Source organism: Camelina sativa, chromosome 14 (genome assembly GCF_030686135.1).
Source record: "Camelina sativa cultivar CO46 ecotype springtype chromosome 14, ASM3068613v1".
Taxonomy (NCBI): domain Eukaryota; kingdom Viridiplantae; phylum Streptophyta; class Magnoliopsida; order Brassicales; family Brassicaceae; genus Camelina; species Camelina sativa.
Window position 1 is genome coordinate 14,206,867 of NC_141893.1, and position 26,618 is coordinate 14,233,484.

The 26,618-nt window shown below is 37.7% G+C and overlaps 1 protein-coding gene and 2 pseudogenes across 3 annotated transcripts; all 3 read left to right on the plus strand.

The window, feature by feature from the left end:
• Positions 1-839: 839 nt before the first annotated feature.
• LOC147928205 (uncharacterized) lies at positions 840-2,034 on the plus strand (annotated as a pseudogene).
• Positions 2,035-13,369: 11,335 nt separating this feature from the next.
• LOC104741616 (uncharacterized) lies at positions 13,370-15,067 on the plus strand. 2 transcript variants are annotated; one of them, XM_087485807.1, is made up of 3 exons: positions 13,370-13,552; positions 13,746-14,487; positions 14,566-15,067. In XM_087485807.1, exons 2-3 carry the CDS (start codon positions 13,826-13,828, stop codon positions 14,882-14,884), a joined length of 981 nt encoding a protein of 326 aa, XP_087341933.1. In that variant the 5' UTR covers positions 13,370-13,552; positions 13,746-13,825; the 3' UTR covers positions 14,885-15,067. The 2 variants fall into 2 exon arrangements, with proteins under 2 accessions (XP_087341933.1, XP_010460804.2); XM_010462502.2 differs by having other exon boundaries at positions 13,405-13,552; positions 13,754-14,487.
• Positions 15,068-16,593: 1,526 nt separating this feature from the next.
• Positions 16,594-17,884, plus strand: LOC109128866 (uncharacterized; annotated as a pseudogene). Its single transcript, XR_015580796.1, has 2 exons — positions 16,594-17,339; positions 17,416-17,884. The product of XR_015580796.1 is annotated as an uncharacterized LOC109128866 (transcript).
• The last annotated feature ends 8,734 nt before the right edge of the window (positions 17,885-26,618 follow it).

Below are 26,618 nucleotides of genomic sequence, written 5' to 3' on the forward strand. Positions count from 1 at the left end.
AAAAACTCGTAGGATATCCTGTCGTTGTGGAGACGCTTCACTTGCACGACATCTACCCAAGACCCATAGCTTTAGCCACCCCACGTGCTAGTTGAAGGACAACGCACTCCTCTTTGCTGAAGCGATTATTAGATACTATGTCGTTAACTGTTCTTTTAAACAAGCCAACGAACTCTGGCCGGACAGAATTCATAACGCGGATTCTCTCCAAAGCTTTTACAGCAGCAGCCTTGAGAGCAGTGGAAGAAGAAGAAGACATGGTGAAAGAAGAGAACCGTGAAAGAGGAGGATGAACGAAGAGAAGCGTGTAAGAGGAGATGCGTACGTGAAAGAAGTGTGAGAGTTCAGTGTCTTATTTTGCTTGTGGTTTAGGGTATATATATTATAAAAAAACTCCACTCCAACCCAATAAGTTCTTCACTCAAGAAGAACGCTAGAAGAAATTAAATAATTTATGGTATTTTTATCACATGAGAGCAATTACTTCTCCCCAAGTCACGATCATGAAGCTCTTACAAATATTAAATATTTTTTGGCCTTGGGTGATCAGATGATGACGATCTCTGCAAGAAATAGGGAGAGGGAGATGAAAAATATTAGATATGAGGATTGGTTTAGTCGGTTTACTCTGGTTATCTTAAACAATGTATATTTAGTATTTACTATATACTTATATATAAGTCTTTGTACAGATCATTTGTGGATAAGGAATAAGAATAACAAACTTTTCAACGTTTTCCTCTCTTTCTCTCTGATATGGTATCAGAGCTCAGAAGCTCAAATCTCCACTGATTCCGATCTGGTTCTTCGTTTTTGAGCTCTGATCATCTCGTTTCATCATGGTTGCAGCTCACGTCATACGAAAACCCACTCGAGCGAAGTCAGGCACAAGTTCCGCTGCTAGGAAGACGTCTAAATCAGCCGATGTTGATGATTCTCCTCCGAACTCTCCTCCGATTGCTAGATCTAAAACTTCCGGAGCTTCGCGAGCAATAATCTCATCAGGATTTCCCGATCCAGCTCCTTCTCCGTTCTCTATGCATAGCGCTGATCATCCAGGTTTGATTCTCGTTGCTATTCGCTTAGATGGTACAAACTATGATGATTGAGATGCTGCTATGCGTATTGCGTTAGATTCAAAAAGGAAACAAGGTTTTATTGATGGTAGCTTACCTCGTCTTGATGAATCGTAACCGCTTCCCTCTATGGTCTTGTTGCAACAGCATGGTTAAATAATGGTTGTTGAACTCTGTATCACCTGAGATCTACCGGAACATTCTACGAATGAAAGATGCTTCTAATATATGGCGTGATCTATACAGTCGTTTTCACATGAGTAATTTGCCTAGGACTTTTAACATCACTCAAGGGATACAAGATCTTCGTCAAGGTTCTATGTATTTGATGGCATATTACACAAAGTTGAAGACACTTAGGAGTACTGTGGAGACCACAGAAGAAATTGATGAACCCTGTATTTGTGGTAAAGCTGATCGTCTGCAACAGAAGGCAGAGAGAGCTAAAATAGTCAAGTTTCTTGCTGGATTAAATGAGTCTTATGCCATCATTCGGAAACAGATCATTATGAAGAAGTTTCTCCCAAGTTTGGCAGAAGTTTATAAGATTCTTGATCAAGATGATAGTCAAAAAAGATTCCCCAACTTGAATGTTGCTCCTTCTGCTTTTCAAGTTTCAGAAGTGGATTCCTCTGGACTTGATCCTACAGTCTGCTACGTTCAAAATGGTCCTCACAAAGGCAGACCAATATGTTCTTTCTGTAATCGGGTTGGTCACATTGCAGAACGGTGCTACAAGAAGCATGGTTTTCCACCAGGTTTTGTTTAAAAGAACAAGAATGCTAACAAACCTGTTACACCATAGCCTGTAGCAGCACAAGTGACTTTGGCTAATCCTAATCCACCTTCAGTCAAGTCTCATTCAGACTCTCCTACTATGAAAAGCATGATTGGAAATCTCAGTAAGGATCAGCTCCAACAGTTCATTGCTCTATTCAGTTCACAGTTGCAGACTTAGGGCATTCAAGGATCTAAGGAAGCTAGTTCCTCTTCCAACCCTGAGTATACTGGTATTGATTTTTCACCCTCTACCTACTGTTTTATTGGTATCTTGACTGTAGCTAAAACCACGGTTACACCTAAGACATGGGTGATAGACTCTGGGGCTACTCATAATGTCTCTCATGATAGAAACTTATTCTCGGATATGAATACTTCTATCGTGAGTTACGTGAATTTTTCAACAGGCTCAATAGTCAAGATCAATGGAGTTGGTTCAGTTAGGATTAACAGTTACATTACTCTTCAGAATGCGTTGTTTTTCCCGGAATTTTGCCTGAACCTCATCAATATTAGTTCTCTTGGTTTGCGAGTTATATTTGATCCCTGTTCTTGTGAAATCTAGGATCTTACCAAGGAATTGACAATTGGAAAGGGTAGAAGAGTGGCGAACCTCTATGTATTGGACGATGAAGATCTGGAAGTCTCAGTCAATGCAGTAGTTGATGTCAGTATGTGGCATAGAAGATTAGGGCATCCTGCTTTCAGTAGATTGGATGTCATTTCTCAGTCTTTAGGCACTACTAGACATAAGAATAAATGCATAGCTTATTGTCATATTTTGTCACCTTGCAAAACAGAGAAAACTGTCTTATCCTTCTCCAAATAACATTTGTGATTCAAACTTTGAGTTATTACATATTGATATTTGGGGACCTTTCTCAGTTGATACTATTGAAGGATTTAGATATTTTATGACTATTGTGGATGATCATTCAAGAGCAACTTGGGTATATTTGCTAAGAAATAAATCAGAATTTCTTACAGTTTTCCATGGGTTTATTAAAATGGTTGAGAACCAGTACAATGTCAGAGTTAAAGCTGTTAGATCAGATAATGCACCATAATTGAATTTCACAAGTTTCTATCATGAAAAGGGGATTCAAGTTTTCCATTCTTGTCCAGAGAAACCAGAGCAGAACTCTGTGGTTGAACGCAAGCACCAGCACATTCTCAATGTGGCTCTTGCACTTATGTTTCAATCGAAGCTCCCTCTGCAGTTTTGGGGAGATTCTATATTGACTGCAGTATTTCTCATCAATAGAACTCCTTCACAGCTTCTCTTAAACAAAACACTGTATGAAGTTCTCACTGGATAATCTCCTGTTTATGATCAATTGAAGACCTTTGGTTGCTTGTGCTATGGTTCTACTTCACCTAAACAGAGAACCAAGTTCATGCCTCGGTCTAAAGCTTGTTTGTTTTTTGGTTATCCTGTAGGTTATAAGGGATACAAACTCATGGACTTGGAAAGTAATAAAATATTCATTTCCAGGAATGTCATTTTCCATGAAGAAGTGTTTCCCATGAATACAGAACCAGAGAATGACACATCATTGAAGTTCTTCACACATTCTGATTCTGTGCCTTCAGGTAATCTGACTTCTACTCCATCTGTTCCTTCTCCAGCTCCTCAAATTTCTTTCCCTTCACAAATTTCTGATCTTCCACCACAAATTTCTAAGAAAACAAAAAAAAACTCCTACTCATTTACAGGATTATCATTGTTATTCTCTCCATTCACATATTAAATATCCTATTTCAGATTCTCTTTCTTATTCAAATATTTCACCCTCTCATCTCTCTTACATCAATCACATCACAAATATTCCTATTCCCACAACTTATGATGAGGCACATGAATCAAAAGAATGGTGTGGAGCGGTTGATACAGAGATTGGTGCAATGGAGGCAACAAATACTTGGATGGTTACTACTTTGCCTCCAGGTAAGAAAGTTGTAGGATGCAAATGGGTTTTTACATTGAAGTTTTTGGCAGATGGTAGTCTTGAACGATATAAGGCAAGGTTGGTGGCCAAGGGTTTTACTCAGAAGGAAGGGTTGGACTATACAGAAACGTTCTCTCCAGTTGCTAAAATGTCAACTATCAAGCTGTTACTCAAGATCTCTGCTTCAAAGAAATGGATTCTTACCCAGCTTGATGTCTCGAATGTGTTTCTTAATGGAGAATTGGAAGAAGAAATTTACATGAAGCTACCTGAAGGATATGCTGAACGAAAAGGTATCACTCTCCCTAAGAATGCTGTTTGTAAGCTCTTTAAATCGATTTATGGTCTTAAACAGGCATCTCGGTAGTGGTATAAACGATTTTCTTCTTCGTTATTGGGTCTTGGATTCACTAAAGGCCATGGTGATCAGAATTTGTTTGTCAAACCAGTTGGTGGAGATGATTTTGTTGCAGTTTTGGTGTATGTTGATAATATTGTTATTGCCAGTACTACAGAAATTGAGGCTACTAAGCTGACAGTGGTTTTGAAACAACTGTTTAAGCTATGGGATTTGGGTCCCCTGAAGTACTTCTTGAGTCTGGAAATTGCTCGAAATTCCAATGGCATCTCTTTATGTCAACGCAAGTATGCATTAGAGCTGTTCTCTCACAATGGTATGTTAGGTTGTAAGCCTTCTCCTTTACCAATAATTCCTAATCTGAAGATGTATAAAGAGCAAGGCTATTTGCTTGTTTGAATATCATTTAAGAGAAAAATAAAAACAACATTGTCATAATATATAACAGAGCTCTTAAATATGTATACATCTTCTACTCTCTACTGTCAATATATTGAATATTGATAATGCATTTTCACAAAAATTTGCTTCTCTTAAATTCTACTGGCTGAACGTATGAGAATTTCCCTTATAAACTACTAGTAAAAGATTTCTATCTTTCTTATTTCCCACATTTTTGTTTTTAAAAGATACATCTATGCCAATATCTTTTTTATTAATAAGAAGAAGTATAAGTGGAGAAATTACCCTTATTCATGCAATTCTAGCTCGTCCATTCTTATATAAGTAATGCTCACAATTTTTTGTTTTTCTAATAGTTATCAACTAAAGTAGAGTAGTTTATAAAAATTCATTTATTATTATTTATAATTTTTAAGTTTAAGAATCCATTTATGAAGTGTGTATAAGTAAATTATACTAGTTAACCAAATTTTGAAAGTAATTTTAAAGAAAACTAGTTCTATAAGTGTGGTGTTGGAAAAGAAAAACAATAATTGTTTAAGTCTAATGTTAACATAAAGATTTAAAATATAACGTTTTCATCGAGTTAAGTTCAAGATAGAGATGTTTGTTAAAACCAATAATTAAGAAAGATAGAGATACGTATGATATATTGTTGGCTAACAATTTATGGTATATGTACCTGTTTATTCTGTCAAGAGAGTTATTTATAGATTTGCTAACAATTGTGACTGGACCACACGGTAACAAAAAAGATAAGAGGAAAAGAGCGACCTTGGCTAGCTTGATTTGAAAAGAATCCAAAAACAAAAAAAAATATCACCAAGAATGAAAATATGAAAGAAAAGCTTGGTACCCACGCCAATTGTAATTTTACACACTTCGTTGATGGATCCTGTTAAAAGAGTGCCTAGAGCAAGGCCAGTGGAGTAACCCATATGGGTTACTCACAATTAAATTAATCAAATCAAAACTACCCATTAAGTACTTATATAATTCTTCCTTCTACTAGAGTAACCCACATAGGTTTTTCAATCATTAAAATTATTGTTTATTAATTTTTAAATTTAAATAATTTTAAATTGAAAAATAAGTAATATTAATTACTTATATTACATATAAGAGAAATAAAAATATTTTACAGAATTCAGGAATAGAACAAGCAAAGTTGGGAAGTAAACCGTGGAGGAGGGAGAAAGAGAGAAGAAGACACAATCTCTCCGGCAATCCGAGGTGATGTAGTTCAATCTGAATCGTCCTCTGATTCAATCTTGGTGTTCCATCACCTCTGAATCGTATCTCACCTACGAAACCAAACCTAAAACTCAGATTTTTTTTGCATGACCATTGACAATCCCTATTTTGATTGAACAATGAAAACTAACCTTTCCGGTGCCCCTTGCCGTCCCATCGCCGTCCCCTCGCTGTCCTACTCGTCGGATCGAAATTAATAACCCCTGGAACCAGAGATCGATTGCTGTCAGGCTCGAATCGTCGGATCGAGAATTCGAGATTAATAATCCTTGTAACCAAAACCGAACAGAAATCGTTATCAGGGCAAACACTCACCTCTTTAGCCCGGAAAAACTGTTTTGTCGATTGAATCGATCGAAACTGAGGAAGGATTGAATCATTTCTCCGTCGTCGAGAAGAGAAAGAGAGAGAGAAAGAGTCAGCAAAAGAAAAGGAAAAAAATGAGAAATTGTTTTTTTTGGTCTTTTATATTTTGAGATACATCCAATCAGAAGAGGCCACATAGGGTTACTTCAACCGTTCTTTGGATGCTCACTTGAGTATCGATTCTCATGTTTTTGGGCTTTTCTTTTTGTTTTTGAATTATTTTTGATCCAATAACTTTAATAGCAACCCACTAAAAACTACCACCGGCTTTGTTCTAATGAAAGAAAGTTTTGTATAAAAAAAACTAACAATATATACATTTATTTAATAATTATTTTACCCCTAGTTTGTTATTATCCTCTCTAGATCGTAATATGGGATTTTTTCACGGATTTGATTTTTTAAAAATTGAATTTTAAATTACTCCTTCAACTATATTATATCATGAAATCTCTAAAATTAGTGTGTGATACACTTACTTTTCCTATATAATAATATTGAAGATCATTTTACTTCCCAAAACAAATAAAAACAATATCGTGCTATGAGATGACTCGTCTCACATGCAGCATATTTAAAATAAAAGCCATAATCATCCTTAGTAAAATTTAATGATTAATCGTTCTTGGTATTCAACATTAATCTCCATCATATATGGATGGAAAAGCCTTGCATTCGCACGTATTTCTTATTATGAATATGACTCTCCATTATTCAGATTACTTCTCTTAAGATTTAGATTTAGTGATTGCGAGGATCACGATAATTAACCATCTTATCGTCATGTTGTTTCCACACGACTAAAGAAGCACCTGATGCTAACGTGGTGAACAGAAGAACGGAAATTAGAAGAATCGGTACCTTTTAGATTCTATTACAATGTTAAAAAAATATTAAGTTATAAAAATATCTGGAAATCTTCCACAGTACTTTAAAAGACTTCCCTTCCCACGGGCATGTTGTTTTCGTCAAGAGTGACGTAGCACACCCTGAGCTTCCCACTCTCGGCAACAACTTTGAAGATGGTGCTTGTGGTGACAGGAGGGTCTTGGGGCATGCCCTTCTTGGGTGGTGGAGGCATGGGAGTAGTGACACTGTGAATGAACTCTGCTGAATTCCAGTTGTTGTGAAGCTCAACCATCGCCACAGAATCCTCCCTAACACCCATTGCCCTTGCCACACCACGTGCTAACTCAAGCTCGATGCATTGATCCTTCTGGAACGGATGCTCTTTCACCATGGTTGTGACTGTTTGTCGGAACGCGAAGTCTTTCGGCTAATTTGGCGGCATTTTTGCTGAATGCACCGGCCATGTTGAAAAGTGAAAGAAGGATGAAACGTAGAAGAAGTAGAAGAAGAAGCGTGAAACAAGTGTAGTGTAGATGAGTAAGTGTGGGTTGAGTGGAGGGGGGGGGGGGGGTTATCGAAAAAACCCACCAACCAAGGGGTTGATTCATTGAAGCACAATTCATTTCTCCCCGTCACGATCATATAGGACGCTCTTTAACAAAAAAAAAGTAATTGCCTTGGGCTGGGACTCCTTCAGAGAGATAGGGAGATAGATGAATAAGACAGGAATAACTTCTGCGAGTGAGAGGTATGAGAAGAAGGAAAATATAAATAGAGCAACGAGGGTTAAAGCTCTGCAACAGAGAAGAGAGAGGTATAGAGATTTACAGAGATTTGTTTTTTGTCACCATCAATCTATTAATTACAGAGATTCTTTGTTTTATTATTTGATTTCATTTTGCTTTATTATAATTATTATTTTTTACCTTTTCTTTTAAGATATAGTATTAAATTTGTGTTTCATCTAGTAATTGTTACTTGTTAGTATTCCCTTTTAACATATATATATATATATATATATATATATATGTATATTTAATCTTTTTGCCGTAGCTTAGACGTAGAGAGTTTCGATAATTATTCTCATAGTATGGCACCAAATCAACTACATGATTAAGGATATCGTAGATTCATGTGTTCTAAATTTTTTATGAAAATTATTAATCATCTTGTAGGTAGGTCTTTACGTATCATCTACATATATATATATATATATATATATTTCAATAACCTAAAATTATTAGGTTTCAGTTCAAACTGATCTGTAGATACTATAATATTTTTTATGGACTATAACGTTTATATTATTTTTAAAAATTTATGGACTATGCATTGTAGATATTTTTATGGAATGCAATATAGTCTAAATTTGTTTGGTTCCTAATTAGTATGTATAATTTAGCAGACTCAGGTTACAATATTTTAGAGATATTACAACTTAATGGTTGAGTCGAAGATACTATAAGATGTGATGCAGAGAGAAACTGTGAGGTCTTTTATTACAAAGACAGAGCCAACTTTAAACCCGAAAAAAAAAAAGACAGCCAACTTGCACATTTTAAGGATCTTTGTAGTTTGTACGTAAGCATGCAACTAAGACTGTCAGAGTTTTAATTATATTGGAAGTGCGAAGTCTTTATAATGTGATTGTGAACTGATACTCTCAGAAGTTCTTTAGTTTTATTACCAATAAATATACTCTATATGCTTCCGACAGCTATTTTCTCTTTTTTTTTGTTAACAAATAAAAAAGTTTATTTTTTTGTCAAAAAATAAAAAAGTTTATTTATATAAGTTGATCTTCGAAAACGAGTTCAACGAGAAGTCACTTTCCTCGAAAATTGGCAGGCAACAAATTAACTACATACTGTAATAATTTTGTATATGGTATGTATCACATAGAAGTTAAACCTAAATAAAGTGGTTTATGTATCACATAGAAGCTTATCCTAAATATAAAGTAGCTTAGTCACTTCTCTCGCTCAATTTTAGCACGAATCAATTTTATCGTATGTATATAGTATGGTCTAGTACTACCAATTAATGTTTCAACCTCTAGTTTTATATGGAGAGACTTATTTATGATCATTTACATAGGTCTTAGAAAACAGCAAAAGAAACAGACATGATATATGTGAAGATTAACTATAATAAAAAACATTAGGTTCAAAATATATATGTAATCGAAGACGACAATGTTTTTTAGAAATCTTTTATATATTTGTAAGAAGGGAGATGCATCTCAGTCTCACCACGTCAATCATATAACTTAACTTCATTAGAAATATCTAATTATAGTATAGTATAATAATTATAGGGAAGACTAAGGTGATGACACGGATTGGACTGAAATTTACACGACTACTAAAGCACAACTATCTTGCTGATGCATCTGCAACGTGGCTAGTGTTAATTATCTAACGACTACTAAACACAACTATCTTGCTGATGCATCTGCAACGTGGCTAGTGTTAGATAATTAAGTGTTCGTTCAGTCGTTTAAGCATCGACTGATTTTAGGGATGAAAATCACCTTTTGATCAAGTTCCAAACATCCAAATGACGATCCTTGTGCAAAATATTTATTGACAGCCGAATCGAAATACCGAAACACATACGAGTTTATGCTCTAGCTCTGATCTAATTACGAATGTGTCACTATGCATCATTAGTCAAGGGTAACTAATATTGCACTTTATTGTTTTAAGTTTCTTTTCTTAGTTATTGGAAAAGACTTATTATGATATTAAATTATAGATCTAGAAGTCATAATGTTGTAGAATAATGGATTACTAGATTTTAATCTGCCGTATATTACCGGATTATATATATATATTTTTAATATATATTTTATATAATTTATTAAAAAATATTATGTTGGATCAAATATATATTTTTGAAAGTTGACAATATATATATATATATATATTAAAAAAAATTTATAATAATATTGAGATATTTGTAATTTATTTGCTTTATCTATATACAAATTATTATTTTAATTTAGAATTTAATTAATCATAATTCTTTTATTTTGGAATTTAATCAATTAAAATTAGTTGGTTGTGAAAGTAAACATCTGTAAATATGTATAATACACTTTGTAGTTCATATAATATTTATTTAAACATTATCCACTAATTTGAAAATTAGTTAGTTTTGCATAGAACCTATTAGTTATTGAAAAAAAAAAACAATTAACTAGTTCTGTATATGAGAGTGATAGAGCGGATTAATGTTGGTTTATAACTCTTTTTATATAAGATTAAGTTTTAAGATATTTTGCTTCTGTTTTTAAACCAACCCGCAAAAACATATAATTATACTAATATTAACCCTAATTTCCATCACATACTTATAATTATTTTTGGTCTAGGTTTGGACACGTGAACAAATAAAAATTTCCATAAAATATTGTTGCTGTTTTAGTATTGTGCATATGTTAAATTGCAAAAATCTGTATTTACACAAATTTAGTTTTATTCACAAAGTTAGTAACATTGTTGATATTAATTATATATGAATAAATTTTATTTACTCAATACATGATAAATATGTATTTGACATCTTAACTCTATAAATGACACATTTTTTTCTCAGTCAAAAAACATTTATAATTCTGAGATTAACTCAATATAGTATATTTATAATTCATATAAAGTTAAAATATTTATAATTCATATAAAGTTAAAATATTTATAATTCTTATAAAGTTTAAATGTGTAAAACATTTCTTTATTGGAATTCACATTTTTTTGGAATTTGCAGATTTTGTTGGAGTTTATTAATAACTATTAAGATTGCATAATACCAATTTTTATTAAATCAGTTTAATTGTACATGCCTAATATTGGTGTTGTTTTAAAAAAAGTAATATTAATCTCCTATATTCAAATCAAACGCTAATCATGTTGATGATCCACACCCAAGAATGTGTATATATATTACCGAAATTAATTTGTTTCTATATTCAAATTTGTTTCTAATTTAAATTAAATTTGTGAGTAATTAAGGACATACAAAATCGATTATAGCTGATTTATAGGCTTCTCATAACTTTATATGTTGAAATCGATTATTGTAAAGATATGGTAAAGATTCTTGCGATGATTTTAGGAATGTGTTATCGTTACCAAAATTATTTTTATTAATTTGATTTTAAAATGAATAAATATCAATGACATTATTTGCAAATAAGTTTCAACTTCAAGCCTTCTTTATCAAACTACGGTAAAACCTCTATAAATTAATAAAATCGGGACCATGATATTTTATTAATTTATAGAGGTTTTAATTTATCGATAAATTAATAATTATTAATTTATTGATAAATTAATAAAATATTAATTTATGAAGAGAATTTCATTTTCATAGTTTTGAATATTTTCGATTAAAAAAAGATATTTTTTGTTATAATTCACACTTTTATATTTCTTAATTTATAATTTTGGCTATCGTAATATGATTTATGTCAATAGTTTACTAGATTATCAAAGTGAAAATGATAAATGTTTAAAAGTTTATACTTTAGAAGAAACTATGGTTACTGATGAAGTCAAAGAAGATATTACGGTATCTTTATAACCAATTACACGTAAAAAAGCAACTATCGCGTGAAAGACGCTCCATAAATTTTGGATAAAATTTGAGAAAACAACACAAAAAGTTTTTGATGCAATGAAAAAGATTATAGAAGAGCTCCAACAAGAATGCAAATTAAAAAATAGGCAAACAACAATAGAGTCATAATTCACTAAATTTTCATAGATTTATATATATATATATAGTTTATATCATTATTAATTTATAATATTGATGGGACTATATTTTTACTTAAGATTTTTAAAAAAATATTATCTTATTATTTTATCGAATTGTGTCATTTTTTACACCGGTCCAACTCGAGACTGGAAAAATTTATTAATTTATAGCGAGTATTAATTTAAAGAATATTAATTTATAGAGATTCTACTGTATTGTGAAAATGTTTATAAGTCTCAATTTCAAGCTTTCTTTATCAAACTGTTGTGAAAATGTTAATATAGATGCATTAACATTTACTGCTAAAGAAGGCTTGAAAGCGGTAAAAATATACAGTAGTAGAAGATAGTGAGATTAATTTTATTTTTCCTTTCAAAATTTTCTTTTCTTGAATCAACTAATTAAACTTTTCCTCTGATTTTTCTTTTAGTTAAAGGTTTGTTCCAGAGAAGTGGGAGAATATTGAAAAAGAATCTGAAGAGTTTTCAAAGATATGTCGAACGAGAAGTTAAAAAAAAAACGAGTCGAAGACTTCATCCAAGGGTTCAATAGCTAGACAGACCAGATCACAATCACGAGTTTCGTCTAATTGGATTCCCTTCGTTTAATTTTAATTGCTACTAGCTAGTGGGCTAGTATAAATTATAAAAGTCAGAGCTTTTTTTACTTATAGAGTACATACTGTTTTAAAAACTTGGACATGAGACGACTATTTTGACAGTCGTAGAATTGTTAAAACTTGGACATGAGACGACTAGCAAGTAGTATAAAATTAATTTAAGAATGTGAAAAGGATAATTGTTACTTATAAATGCTCTATTTGGTCCGTTGTAAAGAAAAAGAAAAGAAATGTATAATCGCTTAATGCCAAGAAAACGAACATTCTAATATCGGTTATTTTATTTATGTTACATGTGTCTAGAATTCTAGATATGATATTTAAAATTGATAATCCACATTTCACACTAGAACACAAAAGCACTAGCTGGGAGCCTAGGACTAATGATCACACACAAGGCTCATTTTGAAATTTTGAGATCAAAGATAGTATAACACCTGTTCTTTTGTTTTAATTAACACAAATAGAATTTTAAGGGCAAAATCGTAATTTTATAATAATTATACACGTGTCAAGTATTAAACTTACAACATTTAAAAGTTGAAATATTAATCAGCTTTAATTAATTAAATGAGGTATTATTTTTCTAATAAAAAAAGAACATGCATTATTTGTCCAAAATAAAATTAAATGAGGTATTTTTAAGCTTTCCTACCCCCATCCCCTCCCAAAAGGTTAAATATGTAAGTTTTTAGATAAAGAGATGTTTGCACAAAAAAAAAACAGATAGAGAGATGTATGAAATATGGTAGGCTGAATTTATGGTTTATTGTTAATGTACTTGTAGATGATTCTGTCAACAAAGTTATTGTAACTTTTGTAAGAACTGTGAGTGGGGCTCGGTAATGAGTACCAAGTACGCAATGGGTTACAAAGAGATACAAAGAAAAAAGCAAAAAAATATAGAAAACCTGGAAAAGCATAATTATTGTCTCTGTTCTAGCAGCACTACCTTGTCTTTGGCAAGATTCCAAAAACGAAAATTTCACGAAAAAGGAAACAAAAGCTTGCTAGCCACGCCTCTATCTCTCTTTTAAGGTAAGAGAAGATATATGGTAGAGACTCCACAAGAACTTTTGGTTTCTTGGTGTTGTTATCTGCAATAATGTCTCGGCTTCTCTCCAAGCTCTCTCCCCTCGTACGCTCTTGCTTGTTTTTTGTTCAATTTTCTAATTTCTTTTGCTGTATTTTCTTAGATTTTAGATGGTTTACTTTTCTACTTTATTACACTAGATTAGATAAGGATCGGAGGGTTGAGTTATAGATCTAAGCTTAGTTAGAGAAGAAGATGCTTCATTTACTTTGATTGGTCTTAATCTCTGTGTGTTTAGCATGGCAGATTCACAAGAGCAGTAGAATCGTTCGTTCATTTTCATCCTCCACGACCGGCCCATATGTTTCGATTTGCAGCATGATGGAACCCTCACCGGACGGCGGCAACCTCGGACAAGTCATGTTGTTCAACCTAGTAAATTCCGAGTTAGTCAGAACAGACAAAACATATCCCATTGAGCTTTATGACGCGCAGTTGGTGGGAGCTTCCCATAGATGGGGACTTTTCTCCGATAGAAGAGATCGGTCGGTACTTATCAGCGACTTTCTAAACCCTTACGCTTCCAAGTCAAAACCAGAGATCATTCACCTACCTTTTTTTACTTCAATGTACAATGGCCAAACCGAAGTCGTGTGCAACGTGGCCATGTCCTCTTCTCCTCCTGATCAAGACGACCAAGATTGGGTCGTTGGCATCAAGTTCTTGGGTAGACAGCTGAGTCTCTGCAGGCCCCGTCGTGACCTCCGTTGGACTAACATCCTAGCACCTTTTGAGTCATGGGATAGCTCAAAACTTATGTATTCCAAGAAAGACCAAAGGTTCTATTTGCTTGCTCCTGGAGGCAACTACTTATGCTCCTGGGATCTCAACTTCAAGGAAGACAAGAAGCCTAAGTTCCATGAGTTGGTTTTTCACAACCTTCCAAGCATGCCACGTTCCCGACGGAAGCAGTTGGATTCCTACTGCAGGGAGGATCACTGGGTGGAGTCACCTTCGGGCGAAAGTTTCCTTGTCAAATGGTACATCATACAGATATTTTATATAAAGGATCTTCCCTGAATCAAAAAATAAACACGTTTAGGTATTCTCGGCTGCAGGTACTCAGAATACACTCCTGAAGGGTTCAAAGCACCGACTCTAATGGTGTTTAGAGAGGAGTACACACAAGATGGGAGGAAAAACATGGTTTACACAGAGGACATAGGAGATTTGTGCATTTTCATTTCAAAGGGAGAAGATTTCTGCGTCGAGGCGAGCTCTTGTCCTGGACTCCACCGTAACTCCATCTTTTTACATGGACGTTTGTTAGCGACGTTCAATATGAGCAACAGTACCTTCTGGTGCTATGAATATCCCCTAGGTACACCAGCAAAAATTCCCTACTGCCCGTACTGGCTTCCTCCGTTTTCTCCCTAGTGCTCGATCGATCCTTGCTTCATTGCTGTTATTGTCTGTCCTGTTTTACCAATTTGAATTGTCAAGATCATTTGGTATTTTGGAATAATTGTTACAAATTTGAAATATTTGTGTAAGGATATTCCGTGTGTCACGTATTTATCAAGCTTTTGCATCGTAAATTTCATAACAAATTTTTCACAATTCCGGATCCTATATTAGCTTTTGTGTTCCCCTTGTTTGAATAAATTTATATTCCTTGAATGAACCCCAACCGAGATTACTCTAATAAATTTATATTCCTTGAATGAACCCCAACCGAGATTACTCCACCTTGTCAAGTTTAAAGCATGTATATGGAATCCAGTAGTCCATGACTCATAAACATTTATGTAATCTCTACTCTCTCATTTATCTTTCAAAACTGTATGGCTTAATCGGTACCTTTTAATTTTTGCATTTTCAATAAAAGAAAAAAAGAAAGCAGAGACATGAAGACTACAATTTAAACCAGAGTGAACCTGGATTCTCTAGTTACACATTTCTACAACTTAATCCTTTTACTGTTATAACAAAAAGATTCATCAGCAGCATGTCAGGATTTGATATTCCAACTGCAACTTACAGATTTAATTTATATGCACGTTATTGCAGCATAGAGAACACCATTTTGACCAAGACAGAAAACATATATATAATTTCTATGATAGGTTGAATACTTCCATAATAATCCTCATGTGTTATAAATTTATAATATGAAAACACACAATTATTTATTATTTTTGCTCTTTCTTAAGCTGATATAGTGTATGACATGGCTTTGTGAAGCGAGAGAGTATTACTAGATACTAGTTAGCAAAAAACAAAAAATATATACTAGATACATATAGAGATCAAAGAATTTCCAAAGAGAAAGCTCACATCTCCAAAGCCATAACTCCACATGATTATTTCTTAAAACTCTCTTTCAACTGCAACGCTTCAAATTTTAACTGTTTATATTGAATTTTAATTTTTCGTGTTGTCAATATAGTACATTTAACGAGTCTCCTAGAGTCCTAATTATACATTACATCGTTATAAAAACATACATACTAATAAGTTTAGACTCAACACTTACTAGAGTCCCCATATGTAAGTTTTTAGATAGAGAGATGTGTGAAATATGGTTGGCTCAGAATTATTAATGTACTTGTAGATGATTCTGTCAACAAAGTTATTGTAACTTTTGTAAGAACTGAGAGTGGGGCTCGGTAATGAGTACCGAGTACGCAATGGGTTACAAAGAGATACAAAGAAAAAGCAACAAAATTTAGAAAATTGAAAAAAAAAAGCATTATTATTGTCTCTGTTCTAGTAGCGACTGCCTTGGCTTTGGCAAGATTCCAAAAACGAAAATTACACCAGAAAAGAAAATAAAAAGCTTGCTATCCACGCATATATATCTCTTTTAAGGTAAGAGAAGATATATGGTAGAGACTCCACAGATACATCAACTTAACTTTGGTTTTCTTTCTTGGTGTTGTTATCTTCAAATATGTCTCGCCTTCTCTCCAAGCTCTCTCCCCTTGTAAGATCTTCCTTGTTTTTTTGTTCAATTTTCTAATTTCTTTCGATTGTATTTTCTTAGATTTTAGATGGTTTACTTTTCTACTCTATTACGCTAACGGAGGGTTGAGCTATAGATCTATTCTTTAGAGAATTGAGGATTTACATTTATGTTTGCTTAAACATGGCAGATTCACAAGAGGAGCGTTCGTTCGTTTTCATCTTCCACGACCGGTCCGTATCTGTCTCTTACTGTCAGTGCAGGACCCCCGTCGGAAGGCATCAGCAACGGAGAAGTAGATTTGTACGACCCTGCGAAACAAGAGTTACTCAAGCTTACGGACAAAGCAATTCCAGAAGAAATCGTTATAGCCAAATGGATCGGAGTTTCCAAGGGATAGGGAGTTCACTCTGACCCACAAGACCGTTGTGTACTCCTCACCGACTTTTTGAACCCATGGAATTGCAAACCAAACCCCAAACTCTTGACTCTGCCTCCGCTTAACCCTCTGCTCGCTTGCCAAACTGATGTGATCTGGAACGTGGCAATGTCCTGTTGTCCTGATGATGATGAAGACTGGGTTGTTGGCATCAAGTCATTGGGTGACCAGATCAGTTTCTGTAGGCCCCGTCGTGACTTGCGTTGGACTAAGTTCCAGACACCTTTTGACTACTTTCCAACCTCGAATCTGACGTATTCCAAGAGAGATCGGATGTTCTACTTGCCTGGTCCTGGAGGCCATCACTTGTTATCCTACGATCTTCACTTCGACAAAGCCGACAAGCCTGAGTTCCATGAGTTGAAGTTCCGAAACTTTCCAGAGTCGTTTAAGTATGACTCGGAGATCTCGGAGATGTTTCCTTCTTCTTGTAGGACAGAACGCTTTGTGGAGTCACCCTCCGGAGATGAACGTTTCCTCGTCAAATGGTATAATAATACTGATCTATAGCTACTACCGTACTACATTATTGCTGAACCATTGATCATTGGTGTTTGCATGCAGGTACGCCAAGGGCTGTTTGGCTTATTCGAGTAAAATCACCTATGAAACGCAGCGGTTCATGGTGTTTAGAGAAGAGAAGACTACAGAAGGAAGATTCATGTGTTACACTGATGACATTGGAGATATCTGCATCTTTGTCTCAAAGAGCGAGGCTTTTTGCGTCCCCGCAAGCTCTTTTCCTGGCCTTAAGCCAAACTCCATCTATTTTGTTGGCTTTGGCATAGGTATCTACGATCTTACCACCAGAGATGTCTCTGCTTTTCGAGCTCCCAGAGGTGCACTGAATAATATTGTGGACCCTTACTGGTTTCCTCCATCTTCTAGCTAGTTCTAGGATTGGATGGCTTTGATTGCTTCGATTTTACTACTGTATCTCTCGACTTGCTAAGATCTAAATTTCGGTCATCTATGTTCCCTTTTGACTGTATTAATTAGTTTATTATGATCAATGGAATAGTTCTTCTGTAAACATAATTTACGTACACAACTCACTTCATTTGTTTAAAATGAAGTACCACCTAAATAAACTATGGCTGTCACATGTTTCACCATCCCATTCCCAATTACAACAATGCATGTGTTTGAGCTAAAAAAGGAAAGTTTGCTATGGCATTACAGAAAATATTGTTTAAAATTCTATCCATTTTCTTTGGTAAAATTAAAAATCTATCATCCTCAAACCACTTTTTTCATACCATTCAAATATCTTCAATATATATATTTTGTTTTGTTTTCAAATAATATTTCAGATGTGTGCCCCACCCAATAGTATCTACAAAATAGATTTTATGCAAACAAATTTGATATTCTCATTTCCTTTAACTCATCCTAGTTACTCTTCCAATATTTTTATATATTTTTCATTTGTGTAATGGAGATAAGATCAAGGAAAATGGAGCTTTGAATATGAATGATGAAAATGATATGGTGAATAAAGGATGGAGAATGAACTACTCATGTGCTGCTAGAAAGGGAACATAAACACAACCAAGAACACAAGCTATAAATGAAGCTTGTTTTGCTGTTTCTTCTTTCTAATTCGAGAATCATCTTTTTTGAAAAAGATAGATTGGTTCATGTTCATCGATATGCCTTGTTATTTATCTTGTGACGTTTTACGAACCGTTAACCACGTCAAGATCAATCGACTTGAAATTTATAAGATGGATCAAGAATACAAGCTATAAATGCACCTTGGTTTCCTGATTATTAATTCTTATTCGAGAATTATCTTTACTGACAAAGATATATCGTTTTATGATTATCTATGTGTTTAGTGACATTTCATGAGTCTTTAAAGACCAATCAACTTTAAATTTTCTAAAATTAATCATGAACACAAGCGATAAATGCAGCTTGTTGGCCTTAAGATATTGGAGTACAAGTCCCTTATTTGCAATATGTATTTTACGAAATATATGATTTATTCGTAATATATGAATGCATGAAATTGATTGTTGGCTCATCATCAGTTTTATGATAAAATAACATATACTCACTCCATTTAATTTATAAGAAATTTAGCTAAAACATAAAAAATAATAACTTCTATTTTTTCACTCTTTTTAAATTTATATTGATAACAACATCTAATACTTGATTTAAAACTATTTAGCCGATGATGAAACACTTAAAGCCCAAACGTCAAATATATTATCTTTTTTGCATAAAACTTTAATCTTTTTAATCATGTTACATCCGAGAACCGGAATCTCGGTTTAGGAATTGCATCGATCGATGCAAAGTTGTTTTTCTGCGGACGAGTTTAAGTTAAACGTTGCGTTTTGGGTTAGGGAAAATCCTTAAGTCATGTTTTTGTCTCATTCGACGAGTTTAGCCGTTTTCAGAGAGGAAGAAGAGAGGAAAAGAGTTCTAAGTGTTCTTGGTGAGTTTTTGGGAGTTTGGAGGCGTTTCTGTAGAGATCTGTAGCTGAGATCGTTGTAGGAGCTTCCTAGGAGCGTCTTCCTGCTTGTTTGTGGTTTAGAATCTTCTGTGGCGAAGGTAAGTGCAGGACCATGACTTATCTAAGCTAGAAATCTCTCTGATTTGCTTGTTTTGTGTTGTTAGGCTTGTTAGATGGTTATTTGGGGACGTTAGGAAGCTTTCTTGTGGCTTGGGATCGAGTTTTGTGGTTGTCGGAACGAAGATCCGGCGAGAAGTTTCGGGGGAAGACGATGCTCGGTATTGCATCGGTCGATGCACTTTGTGCGTTGGTCGATGCAAATGCGAGGACGACGTGTAAAATCTAGGGTTTTCGTGTTATGTCGAGCATGCGTCAGTCGATGCAATGGGAGCATTGGTCGATGCAGATCTTGCGTCGGTCAACGCAACCTCCATCTGGTGTCGGTCGATGCATGTTGGTGTCGGTCGATGCTGAGTCCTGGTTTGTTATTGTTGATTGCTGATTGATTATTGATGGTTAGATGTCTCTATTGCTTATGTGTATAGCCCATTAGATGAGAGGATTGCCTTATTGAGTGTTTATAAAATACTCATGCATTACAATTTGTGTTTGTAGTGCAGGTAAACGCAAAGTGTGATCGTGGAATCAAGGCAATGAAGAGGAGGATGTTTTAAGGACTTTATTGGATGTTGTTTGACATTGTTAAGTTGCTAGAGTTGGGTCTTTAGAACTTGCTAGGTTGTTGGTTCCTTGGTTCTTGTTGTTTTGATATTGGAATGGTTATGATTAGAATATTGGATAAGTATTATTGGAATATTATTGGTTATTGATATTGGTTATTTCCGTTGTATGATTGTGGTTGTGGTTAGGTGGCTAGTAGATATGGGACCACTAGTTGTAATTTAATATTATTATTATTATTATTATTATTATTATTATTTATTATTTATTATTTTCTTATTTTTTTAAAAAAACGGGTCAAGTCGTTTCAGTTTGGTATCATAGCCCTTACGGTTCTAGGTTTGGGTTCACTAGGTTTCTGTTGTGATGTTTGGGATTGCATGTCTTGATTGATTATGTGAGTTAGTCAATTGTGTGTGGCATGGAGTCCTAGAACATCTTCTTCGAGCCTACAAAGTGATTCCACGGTGAGTTGTTGTTTTTGTGTTATGTTAATTGTGTGCTTAGCCTTCTGTTCATGGTATTGCAGATGGTTAGAGAGGATGCGGTTGCTGGTCGTAGTCGTGGATGCGGACGTGGTCATAGACGCGGACGTGGTAGGGGCAGAGTCCCAACGGTTAGTAAGACTGCGGACCAGAGTGTGACAGCAGAGGGTGTCGGCGAGTCGCAGGGTATCCAGGGGGATTCCATGAGTGTGGCCGGAGGGGGCGGTGTTGATGCTCCAGTAGACGGTGATGTTAGTGCCCCATGTGTGGGAGTCCCAGTGGGTAGAGTCCCGGGTGTCGACCTTGCGGGTTTGCTGGCACAATTGATAGCGCGCTTAACGCCAGTAGCACCGGCTCAGGCTCTGGTAGTTCTACCAGTGGTGGCGGAGAAGCGGCAGCCAGTGGCTGCGGATGTGGGGGTTCATTCTCGTTATGTCAGCATGCTGACAGAGATGGGCCGTAATGGTACCGAGCGGTTTTTGGGAGGTACTAATACTACCGATGCGGATGCGTGGAGGACGAGTGTGGAACGTAACTTCCATACTCTGAGATGTACAGAGGAGTTTTGGGTGGACATTGGGGTCCACCATTTGACTGGTGATGCTCAGTTGTGGTCGAGTTCTGTGGCTGCCAGGAGAGTGCGGAGGGAGATGTCTTGGGCTGACTTCGTCTTGAAGTTCAACCGCAAGTATTTCCCTAGAGAGGCACTAGATAGGTTGGAGGTGCAGTTCCTTCAGCTAGCTCAGGGGACTCGGTCAGTGCGGGAGCTTGACTTGGAGTTCAGCCGACTCCTGAGGTATGGGGGTCGGGATATGGAGTCTGAGGAGACTCAGATCAGGAGGTTTTTGAGGGCCCTACGTGATGACTTGAGGATTCACTGTAGAGGGCGGAGTTATGCTACGCGTGCAGAGCTGGTTGAGACTGCAGCAGGGATTGAAGAGGATATCCGGGCACACTCAATGGCGGCTAGCCCAACAGTTCAGCATGGTAAGGCTCAACATCAGGGAGGTTCTAGCAAGGGTAGCAAGCCTGCATAGGGAACCAAGAGGAGATGGGAGGCTACGCAGAGGCCGGGTGGTCCGAGTGGTTTCGGGTGTGGGGGCAAGGATCACAAGATTGCTAGCTGTCCCAAGAGGAGTGCTCTAGCGGCAGCAGTTCGTGTATGCTACCATTGCAGGGAGCTAGGACACATCAGGCCCTTGTGTCCTAAGTTTCAGCCGGTTGCAGTGCCAGCGTTGCAGCAGATGCAGCCGGGAGGGCAGCAAGTGGCACGGATTGAGCAGGCGCCACGGGTTTACATGACTGCAGAGACTGGTGGAACCAGTGCTGGGGCGATCACAAGTATAATTTCTGGTACTTTGTCTTTGTGAATTCTTAGTAAGTTCAGATTTTATGTTGTCCAGTGATAAAGTGTTAGGTTCTCAACACATGAGTTTTGTGTAGGGACCTTGTTGGTGGGAGGGTTTAAGTCCCATGTTATGTTTGATTTGGTGGGAGGGTCTATGCCAGAGTCACTGGGGAAGTGCACAGTTAGCGGGATCCAGGTTGTGGAGGAGTTTGAGGATGTGTTCCAGTCATTGCAGGGATTACCACCATCTCGGTCTGATCCTTTTACGATTGAACTGGAACCAGGGACGACACCGTTATCCAAGGCTCCTAAAAGGATGGCTCCAGCAGAGATGGCAGAGCTGAAGAAGCAGCTAGAAGATTTGTTGAGCAAGGGATTCATCCGTCTTAGAGTATCACCGTGGGAGCGCTGGTGTTATTTGTTAAAAAGAAGGATGGGAGTTTCCGCTTGTGTATTGATTACAGGGGTCTCAACCGGGTCACTGTGAAGAACAAGTACCCTCTTTCGAGGATCGATGAGTTGTTGGATCAGTTGAGAGGTGCTACTTGGTTCTCCAAGATCGATCTGGCGTCGGGTTATCATCAGATACCGATAGATGAGGCAGATGTGAGGAAGACTGCTTTCAGGATGAGGTATGGGCATTTTGAGTTTGTGGTGATGCCGTTTGGGTTGACTAACGTACCAGCTGCGTTTATGAGATTGATGAACAGAGTGTTTCAGGAGTTTCTGGACGTGTCTGTCGTCATTTTCATCGACGATATCCTAGTATATGCTAAGAGTCCTTAGGAACATGCAATGCATTTGAGAGCAGTTCTGGAGAAGCTGCGTGAGCAGAAGTTGTTTGCTAAGTTGAGCAAGTGCAGTTTTTGGCAGTGTGAGATTGGATTTCTGGGTCATATTGTGTCTGCAGATGGGGTTTCTGTAGATCCAAAGAAGATTTAGGCTATCAAGGATTGGCCTAGACCGCAGAATGCCATGGAGATCAGGAGTTTTCTTGGGTTGGCAGGTTACTACAGGAGGTTTGTGTAGGGGTTTGCGAGCAGAGCACGTCCTATGACTAAGTTGACAGGTAAGGATGTTCCTTTTGTTTGGTCACAGGAGTGTGAGGAAGGCTTTGCAAGCCTGAAGGAGATGTTGACTACTGCTCCAGTGTTGGCTTTGCCTGAGCAGGGAGAACCCTATGTGGTTTATACAGATGCATCCAGAGTTGGTTAGGGGTGTGTGTTGATGCAGCATGGGAGGGTGATTGCCTATGCTTCTCAGCAGTTGCGGAAGCATGAGGACAACTATCGTACTCATGACTTGGAGATGGATGTTGTAGTTTTTGCCCTGAAGATTTGGAGATCTTATCTTTATGGTGCAAAGGTGTTTACAGATCATAAGAGCCTGAAGTATATATTCACTCAGCCCGAGCTGAATTTGAGGCAGAGGCGGTAGATGGAGCTGGTGGCGGATTATGATTTGGAGATAGCCTATCACCCTGGTAAGACTAACTTGGTTGCTGATGCTTTGAGGCAGAAGCGGGCGGCTTCGGCTTAGGAGCAGAATATGGAGTCTTTGGTAGGAGAGATCAGTGCGTTGAGTCTGTGTGCTGTTTCACAGGAACCGTTGGGTTTGGTGGCAGATGATAAAGCAGATCTGTTGAGCAGAGTGCGGTTGGCTCAGGAGAAGGATTTGGGGCTGGTGAGTGCCTCAAAGGATGTTGATTATGAGTATCATGTTTCGGCTAATGTATTATTTTGGTGCATGGGCGGATTTGTGTGCTTAAGGATGAGGAGTTGAGGCAGGAGATCCTGAGGGAGGCTCATGCGAGCATGTTCTCTATTAATCCAGGAGCGACTAAGATGTACCGTGATCTCAAGAAGTAATATCACTGGGTCGGGATGAAGAAGGACGTGGCTAGTTGGATTGCGAGGTGCGATGTGTGTCAGCTGGTGAAGGCTGAGCATCAGGTACCCAGTGGTTTGCTGAAGAGTCTTCCCATTCCGGAGTGGAAGTGGGATATGATTACTCTGGGCTTCGTGGTAGGTCTGGCAGTGTCCAGGACGTTTGATGCGATTTGGGTCATTGTGGACCGGTTGACTAAGTCGGCACATTTTCTGGCCATTAAGAAGACTGATGGAGCAGCGGTCTTGGCTAAGAAGTATGTGAAGGAGATAGTTAGGTTGCATGGGTGCCAGCAAGCATTGTGTCTGATACGGATTCCAAGTTCACTTCGGTGGGCACTAAGGTGCATATGAGTACAACTTATCATCCCGAGACAGATGGACAGTCAGACAGGACGATCCAGACGTTGGAGGATTTGGGATGTGTGTGTTGGATTGGGGTGGCCATTGGGCAGATCACTTGAGCTTGGTAGAGTTTGCTTACAACAACAATTACCGAGCGAGTATCGGGATGGCACCTTATGAGGCTTTGTATGGGAGGCCGTGTCGTACACCGTTATGCTGGACTCAGGTGGGGAGAGAGGAGCATGTACGAGCATATTTTTTTCAGGAAGCTCAGGATCGGCAGAGGAGTTATGCCGATAGGAGGAGGAGAGATCTTGAGTTTCAGATGGGAGATAGAGTGTACTACAAGATTGCAATGTTGCGGGGTCCGAACAGGTCATTGACTAAGACTAAGTGGAGTCCAAGGTATATGGGTCCGTTCAGAGTGATTGAGCGAGTTGGACCAGTGGCATATAGAATGGAGTTACCTGATGTTATGCGAGCATTCCATAAGGTTTTTCATGTGTCTATGTTGGAAGTGTCTCCGTGAGGATGATCAGTTGTTGGTTAAGATTCCTGAGGATCTTCAGCCTAACATGACTTTGGAGGCGAGACCAGTGAGGGTTCTCGGGAGGAGGATCAAGGAATTTCGGAAGAAAAAAATTCTTTTGATGAGAGTCCTTTGGGACTGTGATGGTGTTGAGGAGCAGACTTGGGAGCCTGAGGCAAGGATGAAGGCAAGGTTTAAGAAGTGGTAAGAGAAGCAAGCCGCAACTTGAACTTGTCTAGCCTGGTCCCAGTTGTAGTCCGTGGCTGGAGCGGGAAAGGAGTATTTCAGCCCATCTCTCTTGTTTTACTTGGTCACTTAGGGGTGGTTGGTTGTGCGACTAAGTAACAAGATGAGGTGGTGCTCGGTATACGAAATTTCCGTGAGGCGGTGTTTGAGGGAAGGTTTCCTGGAACAGAAGTTTCTATACATGGAAAGTTTCCAGAAGTGGGAAGTGCTAAAAATGGAAAGTTTTATGTGTGTTAGAATTTGTCCATTTTTAGTGGTTGTGAGCCTTGGAGTGGCTAGTGTGGCCTTCGTGGCGGACTTTTGAGACATTGTGTGGCATTTGTGGCGCGCTATTTAGCCAATTGTGTGGCCTTTGTAGTGGGCTGTTTAGCCAATTGTGTGGCCTTTGTGGCGGGCTGTTTAGCCAAATGTGTGGCCTTTGTGGCGGGCTGTTTAGCCAATTGTGTGGCCTTTGTGGCGGTCTGTTTAGCCAGAGTGCCTGTTTTGGCGGTCCTTCGGGACAGGTGGTCTTTGTGATGGTCCTTCGGGACAGATGGTCTTTGTGACAGTCCTTCGGGACAGATGGCCTTTGTGACGGTCCTTCGGAACAGATGGTCTTTGTGACGGTCCTTCGGGACGAGTGGCCTTGGTGGCGGTCCTGTTTAGGACATTTGTTTGGCCTTTGTGGCGGTCCTGTTTAGGACATTTGTTTAGCCTTTGTGACGGTCCTGTTAGGACATTTGTTTGGCCTTGGTGGCGGTCCTGTTTAGGACATTTGTTTGGCCTTTGTGGCGGCCCTTGCGGCATGTGTATGATCCTTGTGTGGTCATGAAGTATTCCAGTGAGGGGATATGTGGTTGGTAGGACATTGTGTTATCTTACGCGAACCACGGGAAGGACACCTGGATAGGGATAGGACTCAGACGTGTTCAGAATTGTTTGCTCGCGACTCTTGAGGAACTTAGTTCTCCTAGTACCGTCATATTCTAAGACTTTGTGGATTGGGAGTATGGCTGGTATATCGACTTCGGATGACGATCCGGGGGCGCGTTGTAGGGTGGCAACCCGAGAGACAAGTATTGGACTTCCTTATATATTATGGCATGCGGGTTTTGGCCCGATGAGGAGCCAATATCATGGCATGCAAACTTCGGTCTGATGAGGAGCCAATAAAAACCAAAGGTTTAGGTCTATGGGTAAAGGAAAGTCCAAAAGTCGAGAGCAAATAATGCTTGCAGCGTGAGTCTATCGCCTAGAGGTGACCTTTCGTAGAACGGTCAGAGGAATGTGGACCGTGGAGACGGTTGTACAGGAGGCCTTGACTGATGGTTGGTCGAGATTCGAGGACGAATCTATGTTGGTGGGGGAGAATTGTAACATCCGCGAACCGGAATCCTGCTTTTTGCGGACAGTTTAAGTTAAACGCTGCGTTTGGGGTTAGGGAAAACCCTAAGTCGTGTTTTTGTCTCATTCGACAAGTTTAGCTATTTTCAGAGAGAAAAGAAGAGAGGAAAAGAGTTCTAAGTGTTCTTGGTGAGTTTTTGGGAGTTTGGAGGCGTTTCTGTAGAGATCTGTAGCTGAGATCGTTGTAGGAGCTTCCTAGGAGCGTGTTCTTGCTTGTTTGTGGTTCAGAGTCTTCTGTGGCAAAGGTAAGTGCAGGATCATGACTTATCTAAGCTAGAGATCTCTCTGATTTGCTTGTTTTGTGTTGTTAGGCTTGTTAGATGGTTATTTGGGACGTTAGGAAGCTTTCTTGTGGCCTGGGTCGAATTTTGTGGTTGTAGGAATGAAGATACGGCGA